This window comes from Peromyscus eremicus, chromosome 8a, assembly GCF_949786415.1.
Source record: "Peromyscus eremicus chromosome 8a, PerEre_H2_v1, whole genome shotgun sequence".
NCBI lineage: Eukaryota > Metazoa > Chordata > Mammalia > Rodentia > Cricetidae > Peromyscus > Peromyscus eremicus.
Window position 1 is genome coordinate 103,686,227 of NC_081423.1, and position 22,316 is coordinate 103,708,542.

General features: G+C 44.3%; 2 protein-coding genes across 2 annotated transcripts in view; both read left to right on the forward strand.

Moving 5' to 3' along the window:
• Positions 1-1,068: 1,068 nt before the first annotated feature.
• Fn3k (fructosamine 3 kinase) lies at positions 1,069-17,206 on the forward strand. The gene is made up of 6 exons (XM_059269888.1): positions 1,069-1,340; positions 3,995-4,146; positions 5,775-5,866; positions 6,541-6,623; positions 15,406-15,528; positions 16,834-17,206. The coding sequence occupies exons 1-6, from the start codon at positions 1,200-1,202 to the stop codon at positions 17,170-17,172; spliced, it is 930 nt and encodes a 309-aa protein (XP_059125871.1). The 5' UTR covers positions 1,069-1,199; the 3' UTR covers positions 17,173-17,206.
• Positions 17,207-18,189: 983 nt separating this feature from the next.
• Positions 18,190-22,316, forward strand: part of Tbcd (tubulin folding cofactor D) — a 173,988-nt gene continuing 169,861 nt past the window's right edge. The window contains exons 1-2 of the mRNA XM_059272344.1: positions 18,190-18,871; positions 20,207-20,257. Of these exons, the coding sequence (XP_059128327.1) occupies positions 18,661-18,871; positions 20,207-20,257 (262 nt within the window). The 5' untranslated portion in view covers positions 18,190-18,660. The remainder of the gene's footprint in view (positions 18,872-20,206; positions 20,258-22,316) is intronic.

Genomic DNA, 22,316 nt, shown 5'->3' on the forward strand with positions numbered 1-22,316 from the left:
TGAGCTGTGTCCCAGCGCTGTGTCCAGTGTAAGTTAACTCCTCTATGGTTCAGTTTCTTCATAGAGAAAGTGGGAACTAATTATAGGATCCTCTCAAAGGATAGTTGTGAACTTAGCTGACATATATTTGTGCCCTAGCACAAACTGAAAGCTCAGCAATGGATCATTCACCCCACTAATCTTCCTAGTCCCATTATAGTCAGCAGGAGACATTATAGTACAGGAGAGGCACGAGCAGCTCATGGTGGGGGCTGGGATTTGAGGCAATCTCTCCTAAAACACTTGAGGGCTACCTCAGCACAAGACTGTCCTCTATACCAGTCTGTGAATGTGTTCTTGCATACATGTGTGTGTGTGCCTACGTATACATGAGCATATATGTTTTGAAACTTCTTGCCTATCATGGCTGTCCAGAGTCCCACCTACCCTGGGTGGGGTAGGCTGCTGCTATCACAGCTCCCAGAGCAGCTTTTATCACCCAGCCCTGTGGCATTAAAGGTGCCACTAGGGCCTAGCTAGGGCACCCCCTTGGCTGGTACTCCACCCTAATCTGGACAGTGGGAGCCTAGCTAAGCTTATATAACCTCTCCACAGGATAGCTGAGTCTTTAGGCTGTGCCTTGTGTTGCAAAGATAAAGAAGCCCTGGCCCAAATCTTCCTGTGGGCACTCCTGATCTGCCCAATTGTGCAGGGAACACAAGGCCTAGGGTGGATCCCCGATAGGTGCAGATATGCTGGGACTTCACATGCATGCTGTGAGGACACATGGTCACTTCCTTTCTGTCTCCCAGGCTTTACAGAACACCCAGGACCAGGTCTGGAGTCCTGCTCCTCTGGGGTGAGTCAAGCTGGAATAGAAATTCCGGAATGAGTCTAGTAGGAGAGCTTCGAGAGCCTTTGCATCCCCGCTGCGTTGGGTAGAGATTGTCTTGGAGTGAGAAATAGCTGTCTGGTCCAATTCCCTCTTCCCCCTCCCACCCCATGCCTGGCGCACCAGGAACATGCAGGGATAGTGCGCACCCGAGTGGCCGCTAGGAGCCAGTAGGCTGCGTCACTGAGTCCAGACCTTGTTGTGGCCGCCGGGCAGCAGCAGCGCCCCCCAACTCGCCCTGAACTGCGTGTTTCCAACAGCGTGTTTCCTTCTGGTACCCGGGGCCCCTCCTCTGTGTCATCTCCTGCATTCTGGTCCTCTAGTCTCCATGGAGCAGCTGCTGCGCGCCGAGCTGCACACCAAAACACTGCGGGCCTTTGGACGCTCCGGGGCTGGCTGCATCAGCGAAGGCTGTGCCTACGACACCGACACTGGCCCGGTGTTTGTCAAGGTCAACCGCAGGACGCAGGTGCGCTGAGGGGGTGCAAGGATGGAGTCTGGGGAGGGGAAAGAAGAACGCACGTTTCTGGGAAGTGTTGGGAGAACTAGACGTGGTGTCTCTACCCTCTGCCGAGGGGTCAACACCTGCAGGCAGGCTTCCTTTTGGGACCGGAGCATTTGTCTTTGCTGTGTGATCACTTTCTTGCTTTTGTCTCCACACAAGGGCTTTAAATTTCTGTAGTCACGGACCGTGGAGGAGATGAGTCTCAGCTGTAAGCTGTATCTGCCCATGTCTGGTCTCTGCTCTGAGCTCAGCTCTTGCATTCTCCCAATAGATGGGGAAAGACAGGATTCCCAGGAGCAGGCTAGCACTATCCTCCTCACAAGCTCTGATGTTGCAAGGACCCTTAAGATGTTTAAGAATGTATGGCGCCAGGAATAGTGTCACATATTTATAATCATAATACTTAGAAGGCTGAGGGAGACCATGACGCAAAACAAAAACAAAACAAAAGCCAAACAAACTAACAACAACAAAAGAATGCATGGAAAACTGTAAGACAAATGGAGAGTGTTAGCTAGAGGCCCTGACAGCAAGCTGTTGATGGCAAAGCCTGGTGCTCTCCTTGCTCTGAGAGTTTCCAGAGGTCCTATGCTCTGTGGGGAGTAATTCTGGACTGTGGTTCTAGTGGGTATGCTGACTGTGGAGAAGAGAATCCCAGAGCAGCCCTTCTCAGTCACTCCTGATATCATTAGAGATGGTGTCAGGAGTAGGATTATCCTGCATTCTCTGTACTGTTGGCATCGTTTGAAGGTTTACCCTAGAAGCATGGCTGTGTTCTGCAGACGCCCTCCCAACCAGGATACTCAACACATGCCTCTTGGTCCCAAATGCAGGTTGGCAATTTGAGGATACCTGTCTGACTTTCCCCTTGGAAACTTGAATTAAAGGGAAAGAGTTCTTTTCATGTGTGATAATATATGTTTTGGCTTCAAGTTTTATTTTTTAATTAAAAATATTCAATTATTTTGTGTATATGAGTGTTTATGTACGTGCATAAGAGCTCTGGCTTGCACATACTATGACATATATAGAAGTCAGTGAACAACTTTTTGGGAGTTGGTTCTGTCTTTCTGCCTTGTTTTGTGGCAAGGTTTCTCTTGTTTCTGCACCCCAAACAGCATGTTCCAGGCTAGCTGGCTGTTGGAGCCCATTTAGGTTTCCTAGTGGCTTTACCCAGCAGGACTGCATAAGAGGTTAACTGGATCATGGGCCTGAGTACCAGGTGCTTGTAAGGGTCTACACTTGGCTGTAACTAGCAAGGGGGAGGGTCTTTGCCCCTCCTCTTGGCATTGTTATAAATAGCCCTTTGGAATAAAGTTCTGTGATCCAGGCCCACCCTAGACTATCCTGTATTTTCTGTTTCTCTCCCCTCTTTATTTCTACCCAAGTCTCTTATTCCTCATTTTTCAAGAGTCCCTGGGGTAAATAAATGTGGGAGCTGGTCTCCCACAGATGGCCTCAAAGATTTTAGATGATTATCCTGTCTCTACCTCCCATCATGTAGTGGGAAGGCTTGGATTCCAGATGCACACTACCACATCTGGCTTTTTATGTGGGCTCTGGGGGTCAAAGTTGGGTCATTAGGCTTATGTGGTAAGAGTTGTCTACTTTTAATTTTTAAAAATCTATGATTCTAGCCTGGTGATGGTGGTGCACGCCTTTAATCTCAGCACTTGGGAGACAGAGGCAGGTAGACCTCTGAGAGTTTGAGGTCAGCCTGATCTACAGAGCGAGTTCCAGGACAGCCAAGGCTATACAGTGAGACTCTGTCTTGAAAAGTCAAACCAAACAAACAACCTCCCCAATGACTCTATATATAGACAAAATTTATAAACCCCATGAATAAATGCATTTTTTGTGGGGTGCTGAGGATATTATTTAATAGTAAAGCATCTGCCTAGTATGCACAATCTCCTGGGCGCGGTCCCTAGCACCACAAATAAATAAGTAAATAAAATAATAAATAAATTAATTAATTAAAATAAATAAATAAAATCACCAAGGTATAGTGAACAATATGAAAGTTTGCCTAAAAATAAATGGAATATTTGTAGAAATAGTTTAGAAGAAGAAAGCTTCTGAGTGCCAGCAAAGGCCTTACAGGCAAGCTGGGAGTATGAATCTTTTGTAGCTTCTCTAGCCCCTGCTAGAACTGATCTCTCCACTCTGACTTCTCTGACCCAAATATGAGCCCAGTGAATTTCTACCATGACCAAGGCTGCCTGTCCCCACTCAGAGGCAGGAAAGAAAGCAGTACAATGGAGGAATCAGGCCCAGCCTCAGACTTTTTGTTAGCTCACACTTGACTTGTGCCCATTCCTCCTATCACCCCTTGGCATCCCCTTGTGGCCTGTGCGTCTTCCACAGCAAGGCTTTGCTGTATGGGTCTTCCCATAGACCCCTTGAATTCTGGCCTCAGGCTTGTCCTTTCAACTTCTTACCTGAAGGGAGGGTCTCTTTTGCACCCTGACCTTGAGGGGTGGATGTGAAGTTGTTTTTTTAGTAATTGAAAGCACCTGGTCTTGTGTAAAGGGTCATGAGTCCCTTGTCTAGCTAGCAAGGTCCCTGTTAGAGTCCAGGTTTGCAGAGCTGACAGTGTTCATGGCATTTGGATGCAGGCGCGGCAGATGTTTGAGGGAGAGATGGCAAGCCTGGAGGCCCTCCACAGCACTGGCTTGGTGCGGGTACCTAAGCCCATGAAGGTGATTGACCTGCCAGGAGGTGGGGCTGCCTTTGTGATGGAATATTTGAAGATGAAGAGCCTGAGCAGGTAAGGAGAGGGAGGGCCATGTGCACACACAAAGGCACACAGATAGGAAGAGAAAGAGAGAGGGAAAGACTGACATAAACACAGAGAGACAGGTACAGAAAGAGGGGGAAAAAGACACATGTATACGGAAAGAGGCAGGGACAGACACAAGACACAGAGAAGCAGAAATAGAGAAGACCGATGAAGCAGGTGGAGAGAGAGACAGGGAGACCCTAGGGAGCAGCCTCCGCTGAGACAGAAATGGACTGAGAGAAAACACTAGGGAGCAGCCTTTGCTGAGCTTACATAACTCAGGCCAGTTGCCAGAATCTTTTTTTTTTTTTTTTTGGTTTGTTTTTAAAGATGTCACTATGTATCCCTGACTGGCCTTGGAACTCACTATGTAAACCAGACTGGCCTCTGCCTTTCAAGTGCTGGGATTAAAGGCGTGTGTCACCATGCCTGGCTGGCTGTCAGAGTCCACTTTTTAAAGATTATATATATATATATATATATATATATATATATATATATATATATATATATATATATGTGCACCAAGTGCCTGTCTTGTAACCACAGAGACTGGACAAGGGTGCTGGATTTCCTGGCACTGGAAGCACAGGTGTTTTTGAGCTGCCATGTGGGTACTAGGAGCCTGGGTCCGACGCAAGTGCTCTTAACTGATGAGCTGTCTCTTCAGCTCCAGTCCCTGGAGTTCATCCTTTATTTATTTAATTTTCTCTTATTGGACCTGAGATCTTGAAAGTGAAGCTTCTATTGATTCTTCAACTTTCACAAGAAATAACAAAGCCAACCTGTATTTCTCTATCAAAATTTAAAAAAGAAACTTATTTTATGTGTATTGGTGTTTTGCCTGCATGTATTTCTGTGCACCACATGTGTACTGCCCTCAGAAGCCAGAAGAGGGGGTTGGATCCCCTCAACCTGGAGTTACAGAAGGTATGAGCCATTATGTGGGTGCTGGGAATTGAACCCAACTCGTCTGGAAGAGCAGCCCGTGCTCTTAATTGCTGAGCCATCTTTCAAGACTCCATTTTAAATCAATACAAAGATAATTACTGTTTTTTGTTTGTTTTGTTTTGGTTTGGTTAGTTTAGCTGTGTTGAGGCTGCATAAAGTAAGTGTATTTGAACAAGTCTCTTGCTTTGTGCTATATAGTATGTTAATCCAGTTTGGGCCGAGAGAGGCTGATCAATAATTATCTGGCATCTTATTTTTTTTCTCTATTACAGTCATGGATGTTCATTGTATAAAATGTGTAAAGGACAAATTCTGGTAAAGAAGGCATCAACATTTTATTGACAGGGAATTGCCACAGCTCATGTCTTAGCATGTGACTGTGGTCCCAGGGTTTCTCTATATTTAGTTTACATTTCTAAAAGTTTAGAACTGAGTGTTTTTTACTTACTGATTGAGACTTTGTGGCCAGGCTAGTGTCTGCTGAGATGCTACAGAAATTATCACAAAGGCTCTTATGATACTTTTGTTTTGTTTTAGAAAAGGTTTATTATTTTACTTTTAAAAGTACCTTTAAAGTATTTAAAACATTTTTTCTAAGCAGAACACACTGAGTAGTGATAGTTGTTTGCCATTTTAACGACTTACTGCCTTTCTTCTTTCTTTAGTCAGGCATCAAAACTTGGGGACCAGATGGCAGATTTGCACCTTTACAACCAGAAGCTCAGGGAGAAGTCCAAGGCCCGGGAGAACACAGTGGGTCAGTTCAGTTCATTTTTTTTTTAAACCTGGGTCTAGCCCATCAGCTACCTTAGGTGGGTATTTACAGTGCTTCTTGGTGGCATTTCAGTAATAGGTTGAATGGTATACCATCTCCCTTTATAGTTCATCAAACAACTTTTTTTTTATTTGTGTGTGTGTGTGTGTGTGTGTGTGTGTGTGTGTGTGTGTGTGTGAGAGAGAGAGAGAGAGAGAGAGAGAGAGAGAGAGAGAGAGAGAGAGAGAGAGAGAGAGAGAGATGTGCAGGTACTTGCTAGGGCTGATCTGCCTCTGATCTTCTGGAGATAGAGTTGCAGGTAGCTGTGCATTGCTTAACCTGGGTGCTGGGAAGAGCAGCAAGTGCTGTTAACTTTGGGGTCATCTCTCCAGCCCCAAGTACATGTGAAAATGAGATGATTAAGTAATTTTAATGGAGCTGGTAAATGAGTAGAATTGACTTCTGACCAACCAGTCCCACGGACTGTCCATTGGTCTAGGGTAGAAAAGTTCTAGCAAATCTATGTGCTGGCTAGTCACTTCCATGTGCAGTGAGCTCTTAGATTATCAGTGTTTGAGCCATTTGTGTGCATGCAGCCAGGCCTGGAAGGCATTCTCCTGAGGTCTGGTTCCCATGAAAGATGAGTAGCTTCATGAGACCAAGATTTCTGTTGACAGGCTGTGGGGCTGAGGGTGCTGAGTCCCAGGGTGTGACCAAGTTTGGCTTCAGCACAGTGACATGCTGCGGCTTCATCCCACAGGTGAGTGTCTGAGTGTGGGCATCTCTCCTTAGTGATGGCTATTCCTGTGCTCCAGTGCTTGGCTGATAGCCTTCCCTAAAGTGCCAGTGCTGGCCACTGACCCCTTGTGTGCAACAGGGTGCCAGTTTTCTAGACACCAGAACCCTCAACCGTTATTTCTGAAGGTAGAGTGCAGACACCTATGATGGAAAGCACATGGGAAGGCTTCCCGAGCCAAGCTTGGAGGGAGTAGACACTGCAGTCAGCTGGTCGGCATTCCAGCAGGGCAACAGTGATGCAAAGGACATGTTGTAGGAGGGTACCTGGCCAATTTAAGAAGGTAGACTGGGCAAGGCTAAAGATCATTCAGGTCCTTTTCCTTTTCCAGGGCCGTTAAAATTACTGTTTATTGAATTACAATTGAGATATAATTCATGTAATGCAAAAGCCATTTTCTTTTGTCTGTTTGGCTTTTCAAGACAGGTTTTCTCTGTGTAACAGCCCTGGCTGTCCTGGGACTCGCTCTGTAGACCAGGCTGGCCTCAAACTCACAGAGATCAACCTGCCTCCACCACACCTGGCTAAAATTCTCCATTTTAAAGTGTATCATTCAATGTTTTTAAAAGTATAATCACAGTGTTAACACAAATATCATTGTTATCTTGTATCCAAGTTCTAACCAAGCCTTATTGCTTAGCCCCTGAGATCAGATGAGGTCAGGTGTGTTCAGGTGATGTGGCTATAATTAATTATCATGTCTCATTCCAGAATATTTTCATCACCCAATAGCAACTCCCATTTGTTGCTGGAGAATTTCTCTCCAGCTCCCGCCACCAAGTCCCGCCAGTTCCAGAGCCCACTTATAAAATAAACACACGAACACTTACATTATATAAACTGCTTGGCCATTAGCTCAGGCCTGTCAATGTCTAGCTCTTACTCTTATATTTAGCCCATTTCTATTAATCTTTACTTTGCCACATGGCTTGTGGCTTACCGGTACTTTACATCTTCCTTATCCTCATGGCGGCTGGCAGTGTCTTTCTCTCAGCCTTCCACTTCCCAGAATTCTTTTCCTTGTCCCGCCTATACTTCCTGCCTAGCCAATGGCCAATCAGTGATTTATTTACTGACCAATCAGCAACACACTTGACATACAGACCATCCCACAGCACTTCCCCTTTTCTTTTCTTAAAAAGGAAGGTTTTAACTTTAACATAGTAAAATTACATATAACAAAACAATTATCAAGCAAGAATTACAGTTACAATATTAAAGAAGAGATCCTATCTATCTTATATTTGTAAGTTTAAGGTTTTATATCTAACTTATCTTTTATTATCACTAAGGAAAATTGTAAGTATTTAGTCTTTAACCACATCAAAGACCTCAGAAGGATATACTACTACCTGAGAAATGGAGAAGGATATAAGCAACTTTTAGGAGTCTTGTAGGGTAGACAGAGACAGCCTGCAGCCTGGACAGTCATTCAAAGTTCTCTTGTAAAGTTGGGGCATCTGTCTTCAGCCCACAGGCCTAGAGTCTCTTATTCACTTTTCTCTGTGTCCTGTAGAATGTCTGGCAGTTTTCTCTGCAAAGCAGGAACCTGAAGGACCATTTTGTCAAGCAAAGTTCAGTGGTCACCTTTGTATGGGTCCTGCATGTCCAGTTGATCAGGCAGTCCAGGCAAGAACAGTTTCTTGCCCAAATGGCTATTTTTGTCAAGGTGAAGATAAGCTCCGTATGGAGTGTCTTCGATGCCCATCCTCCTCTCTGAAGTAAATCGGTGCTGTCAGGAGCAGACATGTCTCACTGTCCAGAAAGTCTAAATTTTTAAAACATTTTAAATGTCATATTCTGTAGGTCTTTGAAGTGTTTGAAGACTACCTATCTATCTGAAATATAACTATGTATACCTAGAAGACTTAACTAACATGGCTACAAATATGATTATCATAGATGACTAATTATTAATCTATTTTTTAATTATCCATTATAATTTTAAATGAGTTACATAAACATAATACCTCAAACAAGAATAGAAATATATATACAGTATAACAAAATTAAGTTTAAACTTGTATCAATAAACTAAAATCTATAGCAATGTAAAACATTTTAAACAAGTTGTTACTCTTTAAAAGTAGGTTCATTAACCTACCCTTTCATCCTATCATATCTAAACTATCCCCCTTTTTGTTTTAGAAAGAGATTGTATTTATAATCAACCTGATTTAAATAAAAATATTGTTTTTTCTCTGTCCCACACCAGAGGGCTTTTCTGATTTGGGACACAAGAATCTCTTAACCATTTTTTTTTTTTGAGCAATATGTCTGGGTTTAGAGGGGGAGTGAGCCAATTCCATCTCTAAAGCCAGCTTGGTATATTTGGGAATTTGGGCGTAGTTTTTCTTACTACTTCCTGCTGGAGGGAGGCGCTGTATCTTATGGGGATACAAAGAAAATTTTAGAATTATGGAATAGTCCATGAGGGTATGTCGTCTGAGCCAGTTGCCTTGAAACCATTCTGGATGTTGGATCATCAGGGCCATGGTGTCATTGGAGACCTTTCAGGTGGTCTTGGCTGGTCAAACCTGATGTATCTTAATCTGGAACAAATCCATAGCCTCTGGCTTTCTGTGGAAACAAAAGAGACTCTTTTCCAAAGCAACATATCCTTATATCCAAATTTTGAAGTCAAGGTATCTTTAAAATATACATTTTGGCATAACTCTATAGCTTTTACAATCAAATGTTTTTCTGCAGTTAAAAATCCCAAAGACAACACAATCCAGATTCTCTGTGTAATATCCATTTTTACGTGGCTTATTTTTTATACTACCTTTACTGTCTCTTTAATGACTTTATTTTTTAAAACTATGTATTTGTTTCTATAACTCTATATATCACCTTTTTTTGTCTCTTTCAAGCCTACGTATCTTTTACACACATTGTAAACTATTACATCTGAATCTGTCTTATTGTGAATCTCTTGCCTTAAACTGCAGCAGCTGTGGCTGCTGGCTCCGCCCACCTCAGCTTCCCAACATGGCTACATTTACCGCCAGCTCTGGGAGCTATCGTGGGTCAATGCTTTTATCCAAGCAGCGTGTAGCCCAGAAACCTCTTTTTTTGTTTTGTACCTGCAAAGGCTAAATCCACCACGCAGCTTAATGTGCCACTTGTAGAGGCCTGATTCCCGCCATACTGCAGGTTGAGCGCACACGCCAGGAACCCGCCAGTAGCTCAAACCGGCAGCTGCTGCTCATTTGAGAGAGACAATTAGGAAGCTGTTTTTAGCTCCGTTTTAGAATCTTTTTTCTCAGTTTTTAGGTGGAAACTCTTGCCCCACGTTGGGCGCCATTTGTTGCTGGAGAATTTCTCTCCAGCTCCCGCCACCAAGTCCCGCCAGTTCCAGAGCCCACTTATAAAATAAACACACGAACACTTACATTATATAAACTGCTTGGCCATTAGCTCAGGCCTGTCAATGTCTAGCTCTTACTCTTATATTTAGCCCATTTCTATTAATCTTTACTTTGCCACATGGCTTGTGGCTTACCGGTACTTTACATCTTCCTTATCCTCATGGCGGCTGGCAGTGTCTTTCTCTCAGCCTTCCACTTCCCAGAATTCTTTTCCTTGTCCCGCCTATACTTCCTGCCTAGCCAATGGCCAATCAGTGATTTATTTACTGACCAATCAGCAACACACTTGACATACAGACCATCCCACAGCACCCATTAGCAGTCTTTCCCTTTTCCTCCTTCCCTTAGCCCCTGGCCATCACAAATCTACTGTACATCTCTATGGTTTTGTCCACTCTAGACATTTTCTGTTGGCGACATTATATAACATGTGACCTGTGTCCAGCTTCTTTCACTTACCACAGTGTTTTCAAGGTTACTCCACACTGTAGCATGTGTAAAGAGCATCATGTTTCATTGTGTGGTTGGATCATATTTTGGATGAGAACTTACAATTTTCCTGATATAGTCTCTCAATTACTGTTATTCTAGATGTGTGCCATCATGCCTGGTTCCATCTATTTTTAAAAAGATTTTTATTTATGTGGTGTGTATGAGAGAGAATGTATGCCACATGTACAGGTACCTGAGGAGGCCAGAGGATGGTGTCTGATCCCTTGGAACTGGAGTTACAGGTTGCATGAACCATCTGATGTGGATGTTGCAAACCAAACTCTGATCCTTTGGGAGAGCAGCAAGTACTGTTATCAGCTGAGCCATGTCTCCAGTCTTCATTCTTTATTATTATGGCTGAATAACATTGTAGTCTCTTGAATCATCATCTTAGAACCTTAGGCTTATCTCCTGGGCAGTCTACCTGCCCTACACCTACCTCAGAGAAGCCATTATTAAACCATATTTTGCTTTATTAAGGACAGAATACCTCTTGTATAAGAGCCATCCCAATTTAAACCTGTTACTACTTGAAGGGCCAACATTTTCAAATTTTTCTCTTCTTTGAAGCCTTTGACTATTTGGGGTACTGTAGACAATGGTCAAGTGTTGTTGGCTGTTTTTACTTTTTGCTCTTTGACTCTTTTGGGGACCCACCATCCAGCTCCTCAATACATATACACGGAGGCTTATTATTACTTAGCTTGGCTTGTTTCTAGACAGCTTTTCTTAACTAAAATTATCCCATCTATCTTTTGCCTGTGGGCTTTTTCCTTTTTGTACTTCTGTAATCTTACTTTCACTCTTACTCTGTGGCTGGCTGGGTGACTGGCCCCTAGTGTCTTCCTCTTCTTGTTTTCTTGCTCCTCCCAGATTTATTCTTCTATTTATTTTCTCTGCCTTCCAGGCCCACCTATCCTCTCCCCTGCATTGCTATTGGCCATTAAGCTCTTTATTAGACCAATCAGGTGTTTTGGGCAGGCAAAGTAATACAGCTTCACAATTAAACAAATGCAACATAAAAGAATGAAACACATCTTTGTATCATTAAAGAAATATTCCACAGCATAAACAAATGTAACACATCTTAAAATATTTCACAACAGTCAAGCTCCCCTGGCATGGGTTGGAGGTGAGTCTCTTAGTTGGAGATGATTTGCAGCAAGATTTTTATAAAGCCTAATGCAGTCTCAGGGATTCCACCCAGTAGGCAGCTATGAATCTAGTTCCTAAAATCTGTGCACAGATGGCTTGCCAAGACTCCCTAGTCTCAGCCAAATCTGACTTTCCTGGTGCTACACACCTGGTTGGAGCTAGGGGCTAGCATGGCCTCTGTTATCCAAGACAAGCATGGTTTGTTGTCTTGATTTACATGTTGAGTTTAAGGGCTTCTTGTGGTGATGGGTCTTCAAAGACTTGTATGGTGATATTTTATTTGTGCTGAAATGTGGTTTTATTTGTATGTTAATAAATAAAAGTGCCTGGGGGTCAGAACTAATAGCAAGCCATAGCAGAAGTCTGGCAGTGGTAGCACACGCCCTAATCCTGATCACATGACAGGCAGATCTCTGTGTGTTCAAGGATACAGCCAGCATGGAGACACATACCTTTAATCTCAATACCAACCATAGAGACCTGGAGGTCTGTATAGACAGGAAGTGACGAGGAGGTCATGTGGTTGGGTTTACAACCAATGAGAAGGCAGAACAGAAAGTCAATAAAAAGACAGACACACAGGAAGTAGGTCTCTTTCTCAGGGGAAGGATGGCAGCGAGGGGTAAGAAGGTGGTTTTAGTCTCAGCTCTTAGCTACTGCTCTGACCTCTTGGGCTTTTAACTCTGCATTTGGCTCTGTGTTTCTTATTTAATAAGACCATTACATCTACAGACTTGGCTGATGAAGCAGTGTTGTCTCAAATATTCATGAGTTGAGAAATGAAATAGTATCTAGAACTTGTGTGTGAAGCAGATGAGAATGGAGCTGGTCCATCAGAGAGACAGAGGGTCTCTGAGTTCCCTTCAGACTCTGGGATCAGACAACTGTGGTCTTGTCAGAAGGGCATCCAAGTCCAAGCCCACCTACTTTGAGTAACAACAATATTGTTCTTTATGAAGTGTCTCCAACCAGCCCCAAGTTTCTAGGCATTCTACTCCCTAGCTGGACTGAATAGGCCTTTGAGAAATGTTGCAGTTATAGTGAGAAACCACTGAAGGGGGACTTCACAGACACTAGAGCAGTCAGTTATTGGAAGCACTAGTCCAGTTGGCCTGGGAATTTATGGATTGTATTCCCCGCTAAGAACCTAGCAGCATTCCAAGCATTTTGTCTGACTCAGCTTACTAGTTGCCACAGTTAGCAATGAACTAGGTGATATCAGTGATTCATCTTAGAGAAGAAACTGATGTACTACTGAGACTAAGTAACATTCCCAGAGACCATGTAGATAGTGAGTGGAGGAACCAGGACTTGACATATAGTCTGGCCTCAGAGATGGGGTCTAACCTTTACACAATGCTGCCCTTTTCAGTCCTTATGCTCAGGTGTCACCTACCTTCAGTAGCTCACCAGGAAAGTCACATCTTTCCATGGCTTTGGGAATCTTGGCCCTTCCATCTAAGTGGCAAGACTGAACTTGCCAAGGCTAGACCTCTGTTCCCAAAAGGAAATTGTGCCTTTTGTGACACTGTTATCTTCTGGCAAGAGGAGAGCCCCTGACATTGAGAGCCTTGGCAGGTAAATAGGAATGGTGGGATGCTGTGATGGTGGACTTCAGTGCTTGGGGGCTTGCCAGGCTGGGGGAAGGGTCTCTTGAGGTGCATCTGGCACTAGGGGGTAAACCCTGGGCTAAATGACTGAAGCACCCAAGAAAGACTCCAGGAGGAGGATGACCAGGACTGTACAAGCTGCCTGCCAGGTTCAGAATGCCTCCAAAAGTTCTGCCTCAGGGGTTTCTCAGAGCAGCCCTTGGAATAACCATGACCTAAGGTTATAACCTCTTCCTGTAACCCATCCCTGCTCCTGGGCCCCCACAGGCCTACTTTCTGTCACTGTAGATTTGTTTGTGTTTTGTGAAGTTTTTTTTGTGTTTGTGTTTTTTGAGACAGGGTTTCTCTGTGTAGTTTTGGTGCCTGTCCTGGATCTTGCTTTGTAGACCAGGCTGGCCTCAAACTCACAGAGATCTGCTTGGTTCTGACTCCCAAATGCTGGGATTAAAGGTGTGCGCCACCACCGCCTGGCTGTGAAGTTTTTTTTTTATTCTTCAGCAGTCAATCTATGAGAAGATGGGGCTTAGGTAGGTTTATACCGAGTAGATGAAGACAGAATGAATTCTTTGTCTTGACTCTCTGAACCAGATGGGAGATAGCAAATTAAATAGTAAATGTATATAAGATATTGAAAAGTTACTATTATCAAGACAAAATGTTTGAAAAGTTCTGGACTAGATAATCACAAGTATAATGGGGACCTGTTTTATCACCAGAAAAATATTCACTCAAATTTTTATGTAGTATCAAGTTGAAAATGCTGAGTCCCTAGGTCTCTAGGACCATAGTTTAGTGAGAGGCAGATGATGAAGTTTTATATAAATATAATCATACAGTATGTCTCCCTTCAATTTTTGTTTCAATCTGATGTATTTTGCTCCTCATAATCATTTTGATATGTGTCCATGTCAAATCTTTTGATGTTTATACATGAAATCCATTCATGTCACGTGTGTCAAAAGTCCATTAAACTGTATGGATAAACCATGATCTCTGTTTATCCATTCATCTGTTGATGGATGTCTGGGTTGTTTCTAGTGTGCTTTTACAAATAAAGCTGCTATGACTCTTTGTGTACAAGTCATTGTGACAAGTACTTTATCTTGGGTGAATACATGAGACTTGAGACAGTCAAGCCTGGGTTGCATAGTAGGGTCTTAAGTTTTATGAAACTGCCACATGGGGCTGAGAGTTGGTTAAGAGCACATACTACTCTTGTGGAGGACCTGAGTTTGGTTCACAACCACATGTCACTTCAGCTTCAGATCTGATGCCCTCTTTTGGCCTTTGTAAGTACCCACACATCCATGACATACTCTCCCAGAGATATATACACATAAAACTTTGTTTAAAAAAATCTTAAAAACAACAATGAAAAGAAACTGTCCATGCTTCCAGAGAGGTTGTACCAGTTTACATTCCCACTAACTCATGTAGGAGTTCTAGTTTTTTCCACTCTTATCTATACTGGATATTTTCTGAAGTCATTTGTTTTTATTTGAAGCTGTCCCAGCTGGAGAAGTGCTCATTCTGAGATTTCATTTTGTATTTCTGTCATGACTGATGATGTGAAGCATAGTGGACACGCACATTTGCTAACTGTATGTCTTCTTTTCCTTTCCCCCTTTTGAGAGAGGGTCTCACTATATAATCCTGTCTGACTTGGAAGTTGAAATGTAGACCAGGCTGGCTTCCAGCTTGCTGTGGTCCTCCTACCTGAGCCTCCTAAGTGCTGAGATTACAGGTGTGTATCACTATGCCTGGCTGGAGCCAATTATTATTATTATTATTATTATTATTATTATTATTATTATTTATTAAATTGAGCCAGATATGCTGTATGCCTGTAATCCCAGAAGTTTGGGAGGTGGAGGCAGAAGAATTAGGAATTCATAGGTATCTTTGGCTACATAGCGAGTTCAAGGTTGAGTCCTTGACTCCAAAATACCTCTTTTTAGGGGCTGGGGAGATGGTTCAGTTGACCGAGTACTTGTCGTACCATCACTAGGGCTTGGGTTCAGATCCCTAGCACTACTGTAAAAACGCTGGGCACAGTGTCATGTACCTATAATCAAATGTACTGCAGTCACAGTACTGGCCTCTCCTCTTGCTGCTCAGGTGAATGAATGGCAGGATGACTGGCCAACCTTTTTCACACAACACCGGCTCCAAGCACAGCTGAATCTCATTGAGAAGGACTATGCTGACCGAGAGACACAAGAACTGTGGTCAAGACTACAGGTGGGCATAACACTTCCCTTGAAGGAGGCTGTCTCTTACGAGCCTACGACATGCATGTGGGGTCCTCTTAGGACTGAGCCAGAGTAGGGAACATTGATGCTAGAGTGAGATGGTCAAGTTGTAGGTGCATCAGCTACCACTTTCTTTCCCTGTAGTTGGTGGGGGGATGGGACATACCTCTGGCCCACAGACTTCACTCATTTCATTTGCCCACTCTTAACCTCATTTTCTTCCTCTGCCAAAGACCTTATGCGTCACCTTTAGTGAAGATGCACAACTTGTTTCAAAATATAACTCCAAAATATTAGAAAGACAATTCATCTGTCAGTCTAGGGTAATGGTTTTCAACCTGTGGGTCATGACCCCTGGGATCAAAAGACTGTTTCACAGGGGTCACATGTCACATATCCTGCATAGCAGATATTTACATTGCAATTTGTAACAGTAGCAAAATTACAGTTAGGAAGTAGCAACAAAATAATTTTATGGTTGGCAGTCACCACAACATGAGGAACTGTATTAAAGGGTTGAAGCATTAGGAAGGTCGAGAACTACTGGTCTAGGGTGAACATGCATCAAAGAAATGTTATTTAACAGAAGAGGTGTGGGTGTTGTTTGAATCTTAGATGGTCTTTTAATAAAAAACCCAGAGCCAGATACCAGGATGAAAGCTGAAAGATCAGAGAAGCAGAACAGCCAGCTTCTAGTTCTTACCTCTATGAAATCCTCAGCCTCAAGAGAGTGAGTTCCTGTTTCCTCACGCCTTATGTACCTTTCTCTGCTCAGATAATCCCACTTCCTGGGATTAAAGGTGTGTGTGCTTCCCAGTACTGGGATTAAAGGTGTGTACCACCACTGCCTGGCTGTTTCCAGTGTAGCCTTGAACTCACAGAGATCCAGACAGATCTCTGCCTCCTGTCTGCCTGACCTCTATGTCTTATCTAGTGGCTGGCTCTGTCCTCTCATCCTCAAGCAAGTTTATTAGGGTACACAATATATCACCATATGCGGGTACATATTGCAATAAAATAAAAAACACAGTTCAGAGGGTGGTTAACACACTGATTCATATTCTACAGCATAAAACTAATGTCTGAGATTTTCTATAAAGCTTTTGGACTCACTTGGTAGTGCCCTGAAAGCTAGGCAAAGTTACATTCAGAAATCAGTAAGCCTTTTCACTGGACCTGACAGATTTTTTGGTTGGTCTCTGGATGAATCCATGGCTCTCTGCCCTATTTCCAAGCTCTGGATAATGAGCCCATGGGTCTCTGAGTCCCACATTTGCAATAATTTCTCTTCTAGGTGAAGATCCCGGATCTCTTTTCTGGTATAGAGATTGTCCCTGCCCTGCTCCATGGAGACCTCTGGTCTGGAAATGTGGCTGAGGATGGCCAGGGACCCATTATTTACGATCCAGCGTCCTTCTATGGCCATTCTGAGTTTGAACTGGCAATTGCATTGATGTTTGGGGGGTTCCCCAGACCCTTCTTCACTGCCTACCACCGGAAGATCCCAAAGGCTCCAGGGTTCGACAAGCGCCTGCTGCTGTACCAGCTCTTTAACTACCTAAACCACTGGAACCACTTTGGGAGGGAGTATAGAAGCCCATCTCTGGGAATGATGAGGAAACTGCTCAGGTAGTAGGGGCTGGGACCTAATAAAAAGTCAAATTGGACCCCTAACTGGGCTAATTTTGAGTTGGCCTTCAACAAGTTCATCATGTAGCAGTGCTGGCAGTTAGAGGGAGCTATGTATGTAGCTCAATCTGATACTAGTACCACAGCATCACTGTTCCTGGCAAGTACCCACCTCAGCAGCTGCAGCTCCAAGTGCCACAGTTGGGTTGAGAAGGAAGGGCCACCCTCCCGCGGCTCTGGTCGTTCAGTTGCAATCGCCACTGAACTCTCTCCACTTTTTCCTATTTTTTAGATATTATTTTGTGTGTATAGGTTAGAGTACACCCTGTAGTTCTCTTCTTCCACTATGTGGGAACCAAACTTGTTGGGTATCCACAACATATCCAAGAAGACTGCTCTGACATGGATTAAGCCAATAGAAAGTCTTTATTAGCCAGCCTACAGTGGATGTTTGGGAACTCAGCACAGCATGGAGTCTTTCTCAGGGTGAGTTTTTAAGCACAAAACCATATCCTGGGTTGACATATTTCAGTTAACAAGAACAGCTAGAGTGGGACTACAGAAGCCAAAAAAGCAAGGTTAGTACATTTAGAGACTTTCCTGGAACTATGGATTTTGATGGATTAGATCTTTGATTTCAGTACGGCTGGTGGATGTTGTCTACATCCTGAGTTTTATAATAGTTGTGCTTAGTGGTTCTGGGGCCTACGAAAGTCTGAGGCTCTGCTACATACTCAAGTTCTGAGACTTAGTGCAGGAGACTTTACCTGCTAAGCTATCTTCATCACTCCAGCACCCCACTTTCCAGTGAGGTCTTTTCTGTTGGTGAACGCAGGGCCAGCAGTGTGCAGCCCACACCTCTTGTCAGGGCTGCCTTGGGTGGCTAGTAGGGTTCCGATTTTTAAGAGGTCATCACAAAAATCTTCACCCTGGAACAACACCCCTCTCTCAACCCCCATTGCCTCCTATACGCTTAAGTCACACCTTCACTCCTGCAGGCGCTCAGACATCATCACTCCATTCTTACCCCCAAACTCAAAACCCACCCCTCCTCTGTGTCCAGACACCTCCCCTCCACTACGGCCCTTTCTACTCAGCTTCCCTGCACTGTGCACACTAGCTCAATACTTTCCCGGTTCTGCCCAAATCTTAAATCCTGTCCCTTCCTTAAACTCCTTGTCCAGATGCTCCACCCCCAGCCCGCCTCCAAACACCCAAATCCATTTCTCGCCCAACTCCTGGTAAGGCTCAGACCTGCCTACTCCTCAGACCACACTCTCTATGTTCCCACCCTTGCCGGGCTCCAACCTAGGACACTGGATGCTTCGTCATCCTGGTGCCGCCCTCCACTCCCGCACACGTTGTTTACGCACTGAGCCGACTTCGCGCGAGCTGTTTTGTCGGCTGGCGCGCCCTGTAGTGGGGGGTCGAAGGTCTCGGGGCGGAGCTGGCGGCTCTCGTGGGGCGCCTCCTTTCTCTCCCTGTTGCCGGTATGGTTTTGATGGAAGCTGCTGGCGGGATGGTCCTGAGCGATGAGCCGGCTGCGAGCACCGCCGAGGAGGAGGTGGAGGATGACGCGCTTTCCAGCGGCGCCGCCCTGGAAGCATTCAGCGAGAGTGCGGAGACCCGCGCGCTGCTCAGCAGCCTGCCCGCGGTGCACGGCGAGCGCGCGGCCCGGGAGGTGGCGGAGGAGCGATTCCGCGGTGCGGGCAGGGCCCCGAGTTTGCTATCTTGCAGTCGTTGCAGTCGGGAGGAAGGGACCTGGGGAGGCATACCTCCATCCTGTCCCGCGGTGTCCAGGAACTAGCAAAGCACACTTGGGGGCTTCTCTGTGCATAGGGAGGGAAAGAGCAGAATTGCCGAGAACAAAACCTGTCACCTACGAGCGCTCATGGCAAGCGAAGAGGAGCGGTCTGGCTTGGAGCGTGTGCTCCTATGGGGATCCGCTATGAGGCCGTTGGCTCTTCCACCTCAGAGCGCCCGGTTTAACTAGGACCTCGGCTTCAGGCAGTGCAAGAGAGTGGACAGTGCCATTAGGTTCCTTTGGTGGTTCTAAATTCTCCACGTTTAGGTGGGCCTTTACAGTCGTTTATAATGGATACTATCTGTCATAGTTTCTGTCATAGTTTTTGTCAACTTGCCACAAACCTGAACGTACCTCGGAAGAAATCTCAAATAATTGCTGCCATTAGATTGGCTTGTAGGCATGTCTATGCAGATGAAGGAGGGCCCAGCCCACTGTGGGCTGTACCATACCCGGGCCTGTGGATCTGGGCTGGATAAGAAAGATAACTGAATTTGAGCCTGGGATCAAGTCAACGAGCAACACTCCCATAGTTTCTGCTTCTATTGCTTAAATTAATTCCTTAATTCCCATCAATGATTGGCTGTGTAATCCCTTTTTCAAGTTGGTTTTGGTCAGTTTTGTCACAGGAACAGAAAGCAAACTAGGGCAGTGTCCAAATGAGCCCTTCGATAATTAAAGTTTTGTACTTGAGCAAACTCGTCTTTGTGGATTCCTTAGCTAAGAAAATTCTCTCCACGATGTCTGTCTTGGTTTGAAGTTTTAGGGAAAGACAGGGTGGTGGACTTAGTGGAGGGAGTCTGAAGTTGCAGGTGAGAATTGCAGAGGCAGAGAAATCACTGGATTGGGTAGAAACAGATTAAGTTGCTATTAGGGGTGGAAGGCAGTTGGCCAGGGTTAGGGAGGTTGTGCAGTCATTGGTTTGAAGACTGTTGGAATGAGAGAGCACTATGCTTGGTGGTGGGAGGGCTAACAAGGGGAGGTGGAGTTGTGGAGAGTGAAGAAAGAATGGGAAAGAAAACCAGTTAAGGTGTCAAAAGATGTGAGAAGAGGATTCAAGAGGAAGGTGTGGTCTCCTTACAGTGTTGGGCATCTGTCAGCAAGAAGAGGTCAGGTGTGTCCCTGGGAGTTACAAAGGCTAGGAAAAGGGGAGCTGTCTCATGAGAGTTACTCAGAGGCAATAAGAGAGTTTATAAGGCCAACTGATTTGATTTTCATGTTATTTTCCTTTTAGTAATTATGGACAAATACCAGGAGCAGCCTCACCTCCTGGACCCACACCTTGGTAAGCATAGAAGCTGGTGATTTTGATAATTCAATATCAGATCACCATGAAGGCCTTGTGTGTACTACTGGCATCTCTGTGCTGCCAGCAGAAGGTGTCAGATGAAGTGTCCCTAGAGCTGTGTCTTTTGTCTGCCCTTTGGTTTTATGGACCTGTGATAATGAATAGCTGGAAGTTCAGCTGTCAATCTAGATTGTGTGCAGATGTGTCTAAGCTACTTACTGCTTGTTGCTATTTAAAGAACACATCTTTTCTCCTTATGTGTGTTTAGTTTGTTATGTGAACAGCTGTTTGTTCCTGGTAACTGTCATGCAGGATCATGTGCTTTACAAAAGTCCCATTTTACCTACACAGCAGTTGATGAGGTCTTCTGTCATCTCCATTTTATAGATAGAGACACTCAGGCTTGGTCTCATGTCTTTAGTATAAGGAGAGTGATGTACAAGGCTGTCCTCTGAGATAACATCTGTGGAGTTCAGCTGTGTACATTTGCAAAAGATTATCCCAGCTGGGCTTGTTGACTTCTTACATTCCCTCATATGGAGGCAAGATCTGTAGACCCTTATCTGAGTACCCTGGCTCTCTACCCCGTGTTGTATGCAGCATTGCGCTAATTGTAGGTGGCCGTGGGGAGGGCCTAGACGCTAGGTTCACAACCTGTGGGTCTTGACCCCCATAGGGGTCACATATCAGATACCCCGAATATCAGATATTTATATTGTGATTCGTAACAGTAAAGTTACAGTTATGAAGTAGCAATGAAATAATTTTATGGTTGGGAGTCACCGCAACATAAGGAACTGTATTAAAGGGTCACAGCATTAGGAAGGTTAAGAACCATTGTTCTCTATAATATATATAATATATACATAATATATATTCTCTATATATTATATACTGTTCTCTCTCTATATATATATGTCTACTCTAGGCCCTAGAGTACATAGGCCAGGCAAGACCAGGGGAGGGAGGCTCCCATCTATGTGGCTATGGGAAAGTCATCATCTCTTCTGGGTAAAGACTTTTTGGGAGGCACCTGCATTCCAGTAAGTAACCCCTCACCCATGTTCTGCAAAGAGGCCCAATATATGCTCGTGGGTTCCTTAGAGTGAACTTTGATGGACTAATACCTTGATTTGCTCTTGAGATCTTAGAGAAGTAGATGTTGCTTACATCTACCCCTAGGAAGGAATTTTAGCAACAGAGAGTGATTTTTGTTGGCTTTTCATTGTTTTCATTATATTTGAACCTGTTTTCATGTTAATTATATTCTTATTTGGATCTTTTCTTCTGTTTTGAGACAGTCTTGCAATGTAGCCCTGGCTGGCCTTAAATTCATGGCAGGTCTCTATCCTCAAACTCCCAAGTACTGGAATTGCAGATGTGAACCACAACTTCCGGCTTGGGTTTTTTTTTTTTTTTTTGAGATAGGGTCTTGCTATATAGCCTGGGCTGGCTTCAAGTACTCTTGGCTCTTGGTAATTTTTTTTTTTTTTTTTTTGGTCTTATTCTATTTTTTCCTTTGTATGTGTGTGTGAGATCCAACTGATTTAATCATTGAAGTAACCTCACAGTCCTCATGAAGGTCACTTATCCTAAGCCACACTATACAAATGGGGAAATTGAAGCACAAGTCTGAGAGGTTAAGTAACTTGTTCCATGCCACACAGTTAGTGAGATGCAGGCAGGATTTAAACACTTCCTCTCCTGAGCCTCTTGAAGATGGGTCTTTGGGGGGACCAGTTGCAGGCAGGTGGTTGATGTCAGGCTGAAGGGTTGGCTATGCTGAGGGTATCAGAATAGTGGGTGTTCTGGGCCTCATCTCATAGTTTTGGAATCCTAGTTGTCCCCATGGAACAGGTGTGGGCACTGTCCAGGAAGTGAAAGGAACTGTTTGACCTTTTCAGGTGACAGCTTTGGACCTGTAGCTCTGCCCTTATTGCTGTGGAGCCCAGAGTGTGATGCTTATTGTGTGCCATCAATGCTTTTTTGTTTGTTTGTTTTTTCAGACAGGGTTTCTCTCTGTAGCCCTGGATGTCCTGGGACTCGCTCTGTAGAA